General features: G+C 37.9%; 1 protein-coding gene across 3 annotated transcripts in view; it reads left to right on the top strand.

Moving 5' to 3' along the window:
• LOC129365754 (dmX-like protein 1) overlaps positions 1-14,261 on the top strand; it is a 124,363-nt gene that overhangs the window by 91,455 nt on the left and 18,647 nt on the right. For all 3 annotated transcript variants that reach the window (XM_055039206.1, XM_055039204.1, XM_055039205.1), the window contains exons 28-40: positions 29-161; positions 2,588-3,351; positions 3,673-3,771; positions 4,085-4,252; positions 6,335-6,526; positions 7,152-7,228; positions 10,062-10,183; positions 11,861-12,118; positions 12,273-12,469; positions 12,564-12,712; positions 12,930-13,015; positions 13,152-13,353; positions 14,108-14,225. In XM_055039206.1, coding sequence (XP_054895181.1) covers positions 29-161; positions 2,588-3,351; positions 3,673-3,771; positions 4,085-4,252; positions 6,335-6,526; positions 7,152-7,228; positions 10,062-10,183; positions 11,861-12,118; positions 12,273-12,469; positions 12,564-12,712; positions 12,930-13,015; positions 13,152-13,353; positions 14,108-14,225 — 2,565 coding nt within the window. The remainder of the gene's footprint in view (positions 1-28; positions 162-2,587; positions 3,352-3,672; positions 3,772-4,084; positions 4,253-6,334; positions 6,527-7,151; positions 7,229-10,061; positions 10,184-11,860; positions 12,119-12,272; positions 12,470-12,563; positions 12,713-12,929; positions 13,016-13,151; positions 13,354-14,107; positions 14,226-14,261) is intronic.

The following is a 14,261-nucleotide window of genomic DNA, read 5'->3' as shown; positions in this document are numbered from 1 at the left end:
AGCCATAGTCATTTTCTGTGTCTTTTAGATTCCAGTCCATCCAGATCCTTTCCTGCGAAGCATAGCTTTCTGGGTCCTGGAAGATTACAGCAGGGCATTAGACACACTGATTGAGCACCCTGCAAACTGCAAAAGCACTGGACCCTCTCAGAGCGATGGTGGTATGTATAGTGTTGCTCTGAGATTTTTTTTTTCTAAGTTCAAAGTTTTTTGGGGTTTTTTCTACCAAAACCAGACTTTATTAATGATGAAATTTGTTTCTATTGAATTAACGTGATCACCTTTAAGTTTACCTTCTGTTCCATAGAGGGAACACTTGATTTCTTTCCACACAAACATTTATGTCATTAGCTTTAAGATAAGGCTAAAATGTCCACATTCAAACACAAGTACTGGGTCTCAGTTGAGGCTTTATATAACATAATGCCTGTTGTAGATCATGATGCCTGTAGTAAGTTTATTTTCTATAATTTTATTCATCCCGCACCTGTGACAGGGCAATTTTCATCACTATTTTTTACATATATAAATAAAATGTATTTCTTCAGAATTAACTTTATCGCATTTACCTTTACCTTTTACTCTATAGAGGGAATGCTTGGTGCTTTTCCTAAGTGTTGAGGTAATGCTGACCATTTCCAAACCTCACCTATCCCCCGTAAACTGAAACACAAATTAATAATTTTGTTCAAAGTGAACATCGCTGTCAAAAACTTGATGTTTTTTCTGAAAGTTTTGTATACTGAAGCCAGACTTAGTCATAAAAACTTTAGCCTAACACTTCAGCCCACTGCTGTGGATGAAAATATTGTTCACAGGAGAATATTTGCAGACGTATGCATAGATAAAATATACAGAGATAAAGTTTATCTCTGCATTGTCAAATCGAGCATATTGTATAAGCATTGTCTTCCTGTAGATCTTCATGTTGAAACAGAAAGTCTCTGGTGAATGAGTTGCTGTGCAATACTGATGCTGATGAAATGTTTATTTCACACCACTTTAAAGCTACTGAGTTTTAATTAATTTTAATGAGGTATTGGGCTGGGACTTCTGCATCTCAATATTCAAACCAATCCTGGGACAGCCCTACATTCATTTGATTCATGAATGTATCAAATGAATGTAGATCCAGTCAGTTTTCTTTATTTTGTAATGTTTGGCTTTTAACATTAAAATGTTTTCTGAAATAAGCTAATTGTCCTAGCAGTAATCCAGGAACTGTAAAAGTATTTTTAATCTGAGCATGTAACAGGTGTATGTCAGAAAAAATGAGCATGGTTACGAAAATGAGCTCTGCCGTGACAAATCTGACTCCTCCTTTAACAATAGATGAAGACCTGCACTCAGAGTGAACCTTTTCTATTTGACTTAAAAGCCAAACCTGTCCCAGATTAAACCTCCATACTAATGTGTTTTTCTTAAATGATGTCCTCAAACCACAGCTGGTATGGTTAGAAAAAACCTAATACTGGCTCCTGCAAATTCTAAATATACTCTGACTCTTTAAACTTAGATGCTCTCTCTCTCTCTCTCTCTCTGAATTTTTTAACATTTACGTGGATAAGAAAATTTGATTCCTCACCTTCCTGCTCTCAGGCAGTTTTTTTTCCTTAAATTCTTACTCTTCTTTTCACATTTCAATAACCGCAATGTATAGTTTATCAGTGAGCAACTTCTGCTGATGCTTCATATATTTAGAATCCCAATGGAGACAGTCGAGGTGGTTGAGCTCTGATCTGGTTAGAGTGACTTGCTAAGGCCTCATATCCCTTGAACCTTCGGTTTTGTCAGTGTATTTTTATTTGGAATTTATTCAGAACACCAACTCTTTGCAAAACATAATTTTGAAGTAGAGGCAAAAAATATATGACATGCATTTGCATATTTTACTGATGCCCCTAATCAAAATTGTTATAGGTTATAAAATACCCCAAGCATTGGCGACACAGGACTAACATTAATCAGAGAGGAGGCTAATGGTAATCTTTCAAGAAGTTGCAAAAATCCAAAACTCAAACAATCTGTCAACAGGACAATGATTAAGTCCATTCCATAAATCTGGCCTTTATGTCAGAGTGGAACTAAGAAAAGCCTTTTTTGAAAGAAAAGCAACAAGAGGAATAGTTTGTCTCAAAACATGCAGAAGACATGGTAAATGTTTCAAAGATTGTTCATTATTAGGCCTCTGCAGAGCTGTTACTTTCTGTTACTTTGACACACTTGAAACCTGCAAGACTTTAGCTGGACATCCATGGTCTAGATGAAAGCATATTAATTTGCTGGAATGGCCCAGTCAAAGTCTAAGCCATAACCGAAATGAGAATCTGTGGCATGATGTTCACAGATGCTCTCAGTCCAGTCTGATGAAGCTGGATAATTTTCAAAGATAAATAGTTTGAGAAATGCAAAGAAAATGTATAAAATCTGATTAGAATACACTAAAGTTTGACAACATAACATGATGAAACACAAATAAAAATTATAGAGTTTAAATGCTTAAACATGACTGTGTAAACAGCTTGTATTTTTGGGGTCTGTCGGATTTAAATTTGACAGTTTATCTGTCCCTTTGCATCTGTTCCAGGTTCCTCAACCATGTCTGCAAGTAACCCTGAGGTTTTCAACTTTTACATCTACCTCCGCACACACCCGCTGCTCCTTCGCCGCCATTTCAGCTCTTCAGACAAAGCTAAAGTTGCTCTGACCACAGAAGTCCGTCGGGCCGACTCCATCAGCCTGGATGAGAGAAGACTCTTCTTCACAACTGCATATGCACACCTCCACACCGGATGCCCCATGTTAGCACTTGAAGTCCTTTCCAAAATGCCCAAAGTTCACAAGCACTCCAAAGTTTCCCATCATGGAGTAAAAGACATTCCACATGAACTGAGCGTCGGGAGTAGGAATGGGCCGGCATCAGAACCCGACTGGTCTCCGCCAGGCCTGAACGGCTACCAGTCGGATGGAAACAGCAACAGCAGGTCCGATTCGGTGTTGAGTTTTGATTGGAGCCAGCCATCGATGACGATACCAGATGAGCCCCTGGAGCTGAAGTGGGACAGCGACAAAGATGAAGAGGACAAAGATGAAGAAAACAACAAAAAAACAGACAACAGCGTGTTTCAGGACCGACAGGACTCCATGTTGACTATAGCAGAAACGATAAAAAGCGAGGATAGTGAAGACGTCGATGACTTCATTGCTCCATCTGAAGACATCTTTTTGGCCCATCTTAAGTTCACGGCTTGCTTGAAGATCATGAGCAACGAGCTTCGGACTCTATCGACGGGATATGAACTGGATGGAGGGAAGCTGCGGTACCAGCTCTGTCAGTGGCTGGAGAGAGAGGTACAAATGCACACTTCCACATTCCTCCAAAAAGTTGCAGTGTTCCTCTCCATTGTGGAATTAACCTTTTGTAAATTTAAGTTGGAAGTTGCATAACTCCCACTCATTTCTTCTTTTGTTCCTGTCATTGCTTCACCATTTTCTCTTTGTCAGTTTGTATAAACATCACTTTGGTTGAAACACCACTGCTTTTCTCTCATGTGAACAACAGTTTGATGTTTTGGTAAAATGCTTTGCTCTGTCTGTCATGCATAAATGATAAACTCACTCCTGATGAGTTGAATTTGAGAATAAATTTCTTATTTTTCCTTTACCCCCCAGGTTGTGGCTCACCAGCATGTTTGCAGCTATAAACCTTCCTTACCGGAACGGTCCGTCTCAGGTGATGGCCCTGTTTCTGGCTTGGTGGAGGAGGAACAGGTGGGTGTTGATTGCTGGTTCCTTGCGGTGATAATGAAGACAACTACTCTGTCTATTTACTGACATGATTTTCTGTATTTTTTTTTCTACTATTGATTATTTTGACCGCTGCAAGCTTGTGCAAGTCACACAATAACATAAAAAATCAATATTTGGTTATATCCCAAGGAACATATTGCCTTACTTTGTTTATAAACATGTTTTTCTCTAATTCAGTTTGAGAAATTGCAAATATAGACATAGTGACATGTTGCATATACAGAGTGCTAAATAATTTCTTCTAAAAAACTACTAAAGCAAAGTTGTTTTTCAGCCTGGCAGCCCCCGCAGTGACAGCCAGAAGAGCAGGAGGCTCTGGCTCCAGAGCAATCAGCCGTTACTGAGGATGTTTCTGAGCTACTGCAGCTTGCACGGCTCCCATGGTGGAGGACTGGCTTCTGTACGCATGGAACTCATATTACTGCTTCAGGAGTCTCATCAGGTAAATAAAAGATGCACAGATGCAAACTAACAGGCTACCACTGGGCAGGGTTTTGGGAGTGCTTTGAATAGTAGCTGCAGCTATTCCAACGTAACATATTGTAGGTGAATGTGAGGATGAGAAAATCCACCTGCTTTCTAGATTATTATTTTTTTATTTTTTCAGTTTGGTTTTCTTGGTACATACCAGGCATTTGGTTCCCGGTTTTGATTTCAACAATGCTACTTGCACCTAAGTATTTTTCATAATTTACAGAATTTATAATAAATCTAGACGTAAACAAATCGTAATTTTAATGCCAAATATTGAATCCAAAAAATTAATAAGATTGTTCCCATCTTATTTAATTATATAGTGTGCCAAATTAATATTTGTCATTTTTTCTAGATGACAAAAACATATCCACATTTAAACGGGTGCCGATGTTTAAATATAACATATCGACTATTTAATTTTCCATTTATTTCCAAACTGATTCTTTTTTTCTAATTTTTTCATATCCTGTATTTAATATTTTCAGTTTTTAGCACACATTGATTTATTTCTCCCCTCCTATTTTTTTCTTTCTCCATCTACAGATATTTTTTTTTCCTCTTTTATTTTTCCTTCTGACTCTTTGCAGAGGGTAAAGGAAAAGAGGGGAAATGGAGGTGGGCAGGAATCCAGAGTCGGCTTTTCTCATAAGAGAAATGTGAAAGCTTATTGCAATAACACCCCTCAGCCAAGAAAGTGTGTTACTGTTACTAGATGTTGAGTGTCTGTCACAAGTCTAATCACATAGACAGCAAGTCAAACTAGGTTAAACACTGACGACTTGTCTGGTAAATATGTCATAATCAAAACTTATAGTAACTTAAGTTTTGAAAATTTTCTTTCTGCATCTTTCTAAATAATAAACGGAGTAGCAAATGTTTAAACTGACCTGATTAGCTCTTGTAGGCATTTAACTTTGATTTTGCAGTTTTTTGTCACCCCACAGCGGATTACATATCTTTGCTAACTAATTACCAGATTAGCACTGCTGTATTTTTAAATCACATTCACGAAGATGTATAAAAATAATCAATTGTTCTAACCATTTTTCAGGATTTAGACACACATTTGTATCTCGTTACTACATCCTGTTGAAGTGATTGTTTGTACACCTCCAGCAGTGAGCTGACAGGATGTGCTTTAAGTGTCCAAACACCTCCTGCTTTAAGACTGATGAATAAAACGCGGGGTAGGTAGTAAACAACCCAATGAGGCAACATGGGAGCTACGTTTGTAGCACAGTCAGTGGGCACAGGGAGTCCTTCTTGCTCTTCTGCTTTGATTTTGAAATAAAATACATTTCTGCTCCCCCAGCTTGGGTCCCTTAGTTGTCAAATTTTCTCGTTGTTGAGGAAATGTTCATGTTCCTCCTTTGTGTTTACTTCAAACGGTGTGAAGAGTTCTTGTTAAGTAGGTTAGTGAGAACTGAGTGTGATTCATCGAGGGTGGAGAAAATGAGTCTTCCTGGTATTTTTATACGCAGAATGTCATGTTTAGAAATGTAATACACACCAGAATCACACACCTTTCTACTGCCACCTTTCTTCTTTCTTCTTTAACTGTCAATCACATACACATGGACAGATACTTGTGGAAATTATGTGTGACATTTCCAGCAGTTGGCTCATCGTGACTTGATTTACTTCATTGCTGAGGAAAGGCTGCTGTTTTGAAGGTTTAAAGATGTTGCTCACAGTTTTTTGTTCTCTTTGTGAAAGTTTCTTATGTGTAGCCTTCTAAAAATTTGAGAAATTTGATAGACTTTAAATTACTTTAAGACCTTGTGCTCCCTGAAACCATTTGTCTTATACCTTCCAGATCACAATTATTTTCTACTTCATGTTGATCTGAAAGTTTCATTAGAATACTTTAAATAAATTTGTGGTTGAAAAGTTCAAGCGGTATGGATAAGAGCTGCGTGTTGTGCAGAGGACACAGTAGACAATTGTGTCCCTTCGGACACAGTGGTTTCCTGTTTATTGCCTGCTTTATGATAAATGTGCACAGTGTTCATAAAGGCACATTTGGATGCATCCCTTCTGTCTGCAGGATGACTCCCTGTCGTCTGTGGTGGCAGTGAATTCCCAGCCTACCTCTATCCCGCTGCTCACGGCCTGTACGGTCAGTGTAAAGACAGTGGTGGCCAACCCCATCGTCTATCTGACCAATCTGACCCACGACATCCTGCATACCATCAATGCACTCGACTCTCCGCCACATCCAGATGTCGTTAACAACGAGGTATGGGAGTTTAGTCTTCCTCATTCAATACTGTGCCACTGAAAGTCTTCGAATGTGAAAACTGAAGAAATCAAATTTGCATTGGTGTCTCTAAATGGCTGAAAACAGTTGGTCCATTTGTAAAGTAAAGGACAAAACTAATAGGGGTGCGCAGTTTTCTGATTACCGATCTGTAAAAAGCCTGACCTGCTGATTTTGATTTTGGCCAATACCAATTTTTTTGTCTGGAATATCTAAATATAGCAAGAAAGTTGCTGAGTTGGAAACAGTTGCGTGACTATTGTTAACTGCAGATATGTTGGGCCGGTCTGTCGGTCAAACCTCTCTTACTGCAGAGCAGAAAAGGACGGTAGCAGATTTTTTAAAAATCCTTTCCCAAAGTGGATTAGATCAGGGCATAAGATTGGCTTCACATGCGACTATCGGCAAATCACAGGTCTTCCAAAATTAAGGAAATTGGTGCTGGCACAACAATGCAGCCCTAAAGCTAACATTTAGTTGAAGTAATCTTTTTATTGTTACTATTACGCTTTATGTTTGTCAATAAATATATTTTTAATTCAAAACATAATATTTGCCTGAACAGAAAAAATGTTTACCCTTGTGCATCTTCCCCCCTTTTCAGATCTATGTGATGCATACCTTGGCTGCTTCCTTGTCTGCATGTATTTATCAATGTCTTTGTGATGGACACAAATACAGGTGAGTGTGGCAGAATATTTTCTCTTTTATATAGTCTATAACTGTATGTAATAAGCCTATTTAATGTATTTCAGACAAATATAAAAAGGCAACTTCTATGATCAAATTAAATATATGTATTATTTTTTTATTTTGCAGTGGTTTACATAAGCCATAATTGACTTCACCTGTTTTAAAGTGTATATATAAATTGATTACAAGTTTTGTAGAAAAATAAAACTGTGAAAGTTGATATGATCTGCCCTGAGTTTCACCAATAACATGACAGCACAGTTGCATCACATGCTTTGAAAAGAACAACATCGCCTGAGTGTTCATCCTGCTTCACTCAGCGGGAAGCAGTCTTCTTCTCTGTCTTTGATTTCACCACTGCTGTCTCACATATACAGCATGGGAGAGGTTGCTGCCTTCATGTGTTTTCTGTTACCATGCCGATCATCGCTGTCAATATTAGTTCACTGAAATTATCTGTGCTGACGGATCCTCCTGTCAGGATTTTTAAACGTAACCATTTTAAATCTACACAATACAATACAATACAATACAATACTCTGCACCTTTTCTCCAGAGTTCTGCATAAAACTGTGCAAACTCCTACTTCATGCAATCAAGGTTGAGGAAGTGTTGGCTCCAGCCTAGTGTCCTGCCTGCTCCCATTGCTATAATCCCTTATTGGTCTCCAGGTGATTCTTTCAACAAGTTTCTCACTTCCAGTGTGATTAACCTTCACTATAAATCCAAATTAGTGCCTCGTCATAAGTAACCTGACTTTTAGTATTCGAGCCAGAACATTTGTGTCAGTTCAAGAAGAACTGAATGATTTCAAGGGCTGCTGGTGCCGAATAATAATTAATAAGACAGCGACACGGCTGCTGGTAACGAGGACGTGTTGCATAATGGGAGGATAATACACACTTTCAGTTGAAGTAAAAGACTGCATATATAACTGATAAGTCTTTTTTTCACTGGGCTTTTGCAAAAAGCTGCTGTAAAGTGAACAAAAGAAATGGATAAAGAGATGCAGGAGTATGACGGGCACTTGTCTATTTTGATAATGTGGAGTATAAATTATGAAAACTTTAAGGATGCTTGTTGTCATTCTTATTGTAAATGCTTAATTATGTTTCTTGGTTCTTACGCATGGGGGGCAGCATTGTTTATTTAAGAGGCTGATGTACCAAAGCTTCCAATCAGGTTGACAATGGAGTCGGATTTAAACTTCAGATGAATTCCTATGCGTGGGAAGCCATTTTTAAAATAGCTCGTTTGGCTTAAAGCTGTGCTGCTTTGTGCGCTGCTGTCATGGTTTTGTCAGAATCCTCCATGATGTTTACAGTTGCATAAATGCTGTACCAGACTGGAGCTTAAAGTCGCAGTACTACAACAATAGAAATTAATTAGGTGTGTCATGTCTTATGGAGAAGAGCTCTTTTCCTTCTTACTATTAAAGGTATCTCACCTTAGTTATTTAGCGTAAAGTAGGTCTCAAATTAGTGAAGTTATGTTAAATCTGAACTCTATGTGTCGTCATTTTTACTGTTTACTGTTCAGTAAAATAGTAAAAATGGTAACTTCTGATAAAAGTATATTTGTTTTCCGTCTTCAAAATTGCAAAGCAGCTTGATTTTTTTTTTCTTGCTTCAATGCATAACTCAGTGATCACGAACAAAAATAATGTTGCCTCAGCTCTGCAGCTTAAATTAGAGTTCATAGAATGAAGATTCATATCGTCCTTTATCCAGTGAGGAGGAAGAATTCAGGAGAAAGATTGCCAGTTTGTTAGGTCTCTAAGCAGTAGTTCCCAGACAAACTACACAGAAATTTAAAAATATTCTTCGTAAGCCCCGTCTGTTTCCATTTTTCAACTGTAATGAAGGAACTTTTTTGACAAACTAATTTAAAAAACTAAAATCAAATTTTTGATTAATTTCAGACAGCAGTGTAAATCTTGTGTGCATGAGGCAATACTCTTGTTTTTTCCCTACAGCTGTCCCCAGAGTGCCCTTTTCCACGTAATAAATATGTTTTACTCGTGATGATTTAGCTCCACTCCAGTAATGTAGATGTTTTATGAGCTGCATTATTGCTGTATATTTAGCCTTGTACTTTATACTACTTCCAAATATCTCAATCAGTGGAAATGTGTGTATTGAAGATAGAACAATTAGAGAGAATTTAAAGATTTAGTCATTTAATTTGAGGAGATAAACAAATGACAAAAAATAAAATCCATGATTAGAAAAAGAACTATTTTCTGTGGAACTTTTTACATACAAGCAACACATTCAGCATCCTCAATGTGGTTCCATCAAAACATATTTGGACAAAATCTCCCAAAATTAGGCTTATTTTGCTCAACAATGTGTAGCTATCAGCCGTAGAGTTCACAGTCTTTGACTTGTTCAGTTTTGAGCACAACAATTTGGATGTTTGCTCCAACTTAGGTTTTCATAGATTTTAAAGTGGGTGTGCGTTTTGTTTTTTTCACAGAAGCATAAAATAGGACTTTCTGCCTGTTAGAACCTTAATAAACTCCCTGGTGGTCCAAGCATTGCTTATTGTGTTTATAAAAAAAATCTTTATAACACAAATCTAACCTATTACTATATTAGCATTTTACATCTGGATGGTGAAATGAACTTTTCTTGAACAACCAATAGTTCAAAACAATATTGAAACATGTACATTACAAAATTGTAATATGTGTATTCTTGTGCATTTTTTTTTTCAAAGTTTACCTTCAGGTTAATCATTATGCATAAAACACAAATGTTACTTTGGTAGTTTTATCTTGAATTGGTCCATTTCTTTTTTTTCTCTCCTCCACTGACAGCCATATGAACCATTTCACCGGGACTGTGTATCAGAGTGTTTTACTGTCTCAGAAGCAGGCGGTGAAAACCGTCAGCTTGGGTGAGGCTGTTCAGCCAAATACTTCTCCTGCTCAGTGGCCTGGTAAGTCCCACAGATTCAACTTTTGGCTCGGTTTAAAGGAATATTTTTAAGTTTTTTTTTCCTGTTGCAGAGATTAAGAAAAAAAAAATTCTCTCCTTTTGTGACATTACATTGCATACACTTCTCACGACTGTACAAAAAGATCTTAGCTTTATTGGTGTACTTTGTAAGAAAATAAATGGGATACAATTTTACTATAAAGTTTAGGCATTCAAGTTTTTCTGGCTTGTCTTTTATTTAGTTTAGTGACAAGGTCTAAAGCTGAATAAAAGAAAATGGTGCATAATAATATAACTAAAACAGAAATTACATCCCAAAATCCTTAAAACTAATACTTTGACAGAAACCTTAAGTTGCTTCTAAATGTTTAGTTTGTGTTAGCTTTAATTTAACTTGTAGCAAACATATCACCGTATACAGAAAAATGCATAACAGGGAATCCAAAGGCTGTTATTATCTTAAAAATGTATTTTAAAGTTGCATATCTGCTTTGAAAACCAATGGAAAGGCCGATTGAATCCAGAGTTCACCAATTAATGTTTTTACATTTTTTGACTTGCTATTTAAACTTTAGTTCTTGGCTGTGTATTCACTGTGATTGTAGAGAATATAGCAATAAACATTTCTCTCTTACTGAGGAGATTACATGTTTAAAATGTAAGTTTTTGCTTACTCTGCGAGTACAGAGGAGAATTTGGAGGAAACCAAGCAACATGCTAACAGAAATGTTCATTCTCATCAGACACTGCAGGCTGTAGATGTTTTATTGTTGCATTAATTATTAAAGATCTTTCTTTGCTGCTGTCCATAACTTTAATAATTCATTGCGTGGCAGTTGACTGCACCGATATCAAAACTTCTGATCTCCATTTGGATTTTATTTAGATTTAAATGTTGTCTTTGAGGTGGAATCATTTGTACATACATTTTTTATTCATTCTCTCTGGCTTGGGATGTGTTTGCTGTCGTTTGTTTGTTTTATTTATAGATGTTTGGTGGTGGTAATTTAGTAACATACAGCAGAAAATCCTCTGCGGTATTAAGAAATGTTTCAGCTTAAGAGAAGCCCGTAATAGCTTACTGTTAATGTTTTAATGACATACACTATCCTTATTTTATGTGTTGGGAACAAACATTTATAGTCATTTTAAAAGCCTATTTTGTTCTCACACGTTGATCCCCTCTTGAGATCTAAAGCATTTCAGATTAAAATACTTAATATTACTAACATAAAAACTGTTGCGTCCCTTTTTTAAATCACATGTTTAACATGAACATATTTGTCCTTGGTGTAATTTATTGGATTTAAGGCCTTTCTTGTTCCTATTCTATATTACTGATGCATTTCCTTTAGGAGGGAGCAGAAGATTAGGATGGTGGCATCCAGCCTCAAATACATAGTGGTCATCAGTTAAGACCATCTAAATACAAGTAGAAACAAAAAGGGTTTGACTACTCTAGTGCCTTAAAATGTTTTCATCGATTGAGAGGGGAGAGTTAGAATAATATAAAATGAAATAGGTACTGTTTTTTTCAAAATGAATCCTGCTTTTATCAACATGTCCTATCAAAAGTAATTTAAAATCTAAAAGGTTTTGTGCTCTTGCTTAAAGTTTTCACACACAAGAATGCTTAAATTTTCTTCTTTGCAATTATTCTAATTTTTTGTTTCTCCAGGTATCGCCTCTCTTATTCGCCTGTTGAGCTCTGCAGGTGAGGAAACCCAGCCGGGCCTCTCTGTGCTGCTCTGTGAGATCCTGACAGCAGTCTTCCTGAGTCTGTTTGTTCACGGCATGGCCACACACTCCAGCAACGAGCTGTTTCGCATCGTGGCTCACCCACTCAACTGCAAGCTTTGGATGACTGTGTTTGGAGGAGGCGCTCGTGTCCCTGTTACGGATAAAGCCAGCAGTCCTGCAAGAACTCCACCTCCAAGTGATTGTTTGCACTTCTTTTGCCATGGAGGCTAAATGAAACGTAGCTTCATCAAAACAAATTATGCTTGGCTTAGTATTGTTTTATTTTTTTTGTTTGTTTGTTGGATTGGTTGAAACATGTTTTAACTTATCTCTTCATTTTTTTTAATCAGCCTCCCCAAGTGGGTTGGACCGGAAACCACGACGATTCAGGGTTCTGTCATCCCGCAGTGGATCCAGGGAAGAGTCTGGAATCGACCGTGAAGGACCTCCCAGTCCCAAGATTGTAGTGGAACCGGAAGCGACCTCCATTTTTAAAGAGGATTTTGTTCCTCCAGATCTCAGTATTTGGGATTATTTCATTGCTAAGGTAATCTACAGTACAGACTACAATGAGCAAAAACTCGAGGCTCTTCTTGCTCCTTCAACTGATTCCTTGTTGCCTCTGTCCTTCTGCCTCTTAGCCTGAGCTGCCATCGTCACAAAACACAGTTGAGTATGACTCAGAGGAGAGTCAGGACAGCCAGGATGAAGATGATGAAGACCTTGAATCTGAAGATGTGTTTGAGCCCAACCTGCCACAGAAAGAGCATTCAAACCATAATTCATACAGGTGACATAATTTATGCATACTCTGTGTACTATGACTCATCTTCCCCCTCAAAACAAAATGCTTATATTAATCCAGAACATGTTCACCGAGCCTCGCGTTTCTCCTTTCAGTTGTTTCCATTGAAATTTCCTTGAATTGCTGCTCCACATTCAGCTTGAACACCGCATGACGTCCCCCCATAATAATCTGATTTGTCATGACTTCTTTTCTCTTTAAGCTGGTGTTTGATGCGCCTGGCCATGGTACAACTGGTGTTGGTCAACCTCAAGTCTTTTTACCCGATGGCAGGATATGATCTGTTAGGTAAGTGCCAAAATACTCTCCGTGCTAAAACAAATAACATCCAGGATGGAGATGAGTGCTGCCCTACTTCATTCTGCCTCACTCAGCTAATCTTGTTGCCTCCTCCTTTGTGTGCGACTGCTTTTTTTAAACACAGATTTGCCTGTGGCCTCGCCTCTGTGTCACGCTGTGCTGAAGACGCTGCAGCGATGGGAGCAGGTGCTGCAAAAGCGGCTCGAGCTGTTCGGCGGCCCTCCGCCCAAGTACATCTGCACTCAACTCCAGGATGAGATCCCAACTCCTGGCCCCGCCCTGCTCAGACACAAAGCCCTGTTTGAGCCATCCAACACCCCCTTCAGGTACCATTGTTTTATCGGTTGAACTGAAATGATCAATCTCTTTTATTTGTATTTTAAAGGCAGAGAAATCTGTGTCTAATTTTTATAGCTCTAAAAAAATCAGCAGAATTCACTCTGAAACAAGAAGTTTCCCCTGAAGTGTTGTTTCCGTTATCTTTTATCTCTTTGGAGTTGAACTGTGTAGAAAACCACACGAATGTCTCACCTTTACGCATAAAATCAAAGAAAACTGTACTTTCCCTCTATTTTTGGAAAATGTGAATACCATTGACTTATTTACAGGTTAAGCTATATGACAAACTATTGCTTCTGGCTCTGAAATATATTCTTGCCATAAACCTCCTACTGTTGGTTTGTGGTACACTGAAATGTTTAGAGTTATTCCTCATGAGAGCGCTTCTGCTGAGGAAATGAGGATTCGATTCTCGATGTTTGGTCTTCCCTGCTTATTAATTTGCCAGATGATTTGTCCGTTGTTGAAGGACTTTGTTGTTTTTAGGGTGTTCACAGGCAATTGGGAGGTGAAGACACAAGATGTGAGTTTACGAATGTTTTAGGGATTTTTTTCACAAATAAAATATTTCTTGTTTTATTTGCTGTAGCTGCTATTTTTTCCCTTTTCTCCCCATCTTTGTAAGCTGTATTTTGACAGTTTTTAAATGTGATTTTGTTGGTATTAGTTTTGTGCTACTAATTAATCACCACTCAAAAGAATGTATGTGTTTTACTCTAATACTCTTATTATTTTGCCTAGAAACAACCACCACTCAGTGCTGCCGGTGAAGCGTTTATGGCAGTACTTGGTGAAACAGGAAGAAGTGCAGGAGACTTTCATCAGGAACATCTTCACCAAGAAACCAGGCACAAATCAGGTGCGTCACATTTAGTCAACCAACCTGCTGCATGAG

Source organism: Poeciliopsis prolifica, unplaced genomic scaffold (assembly GCF_027474105.1).
Source record: "Poeciliopsis prolifica strain line A6 unplaced genomic scaffold, Auburn_PproV2 SCAFFOLD014, whole genome shotgun sequence".
Lineage (NCBI taxonomy): Eukaryota > Metazoa > Chordata > Actinopteri > Cyprinodontiformes > Poeciliidae > Poeciliopsis > Poeciliopsis prolifica.
This window is presented reverse-complemented; position numbering and strand designations above follow the sequence as displayed.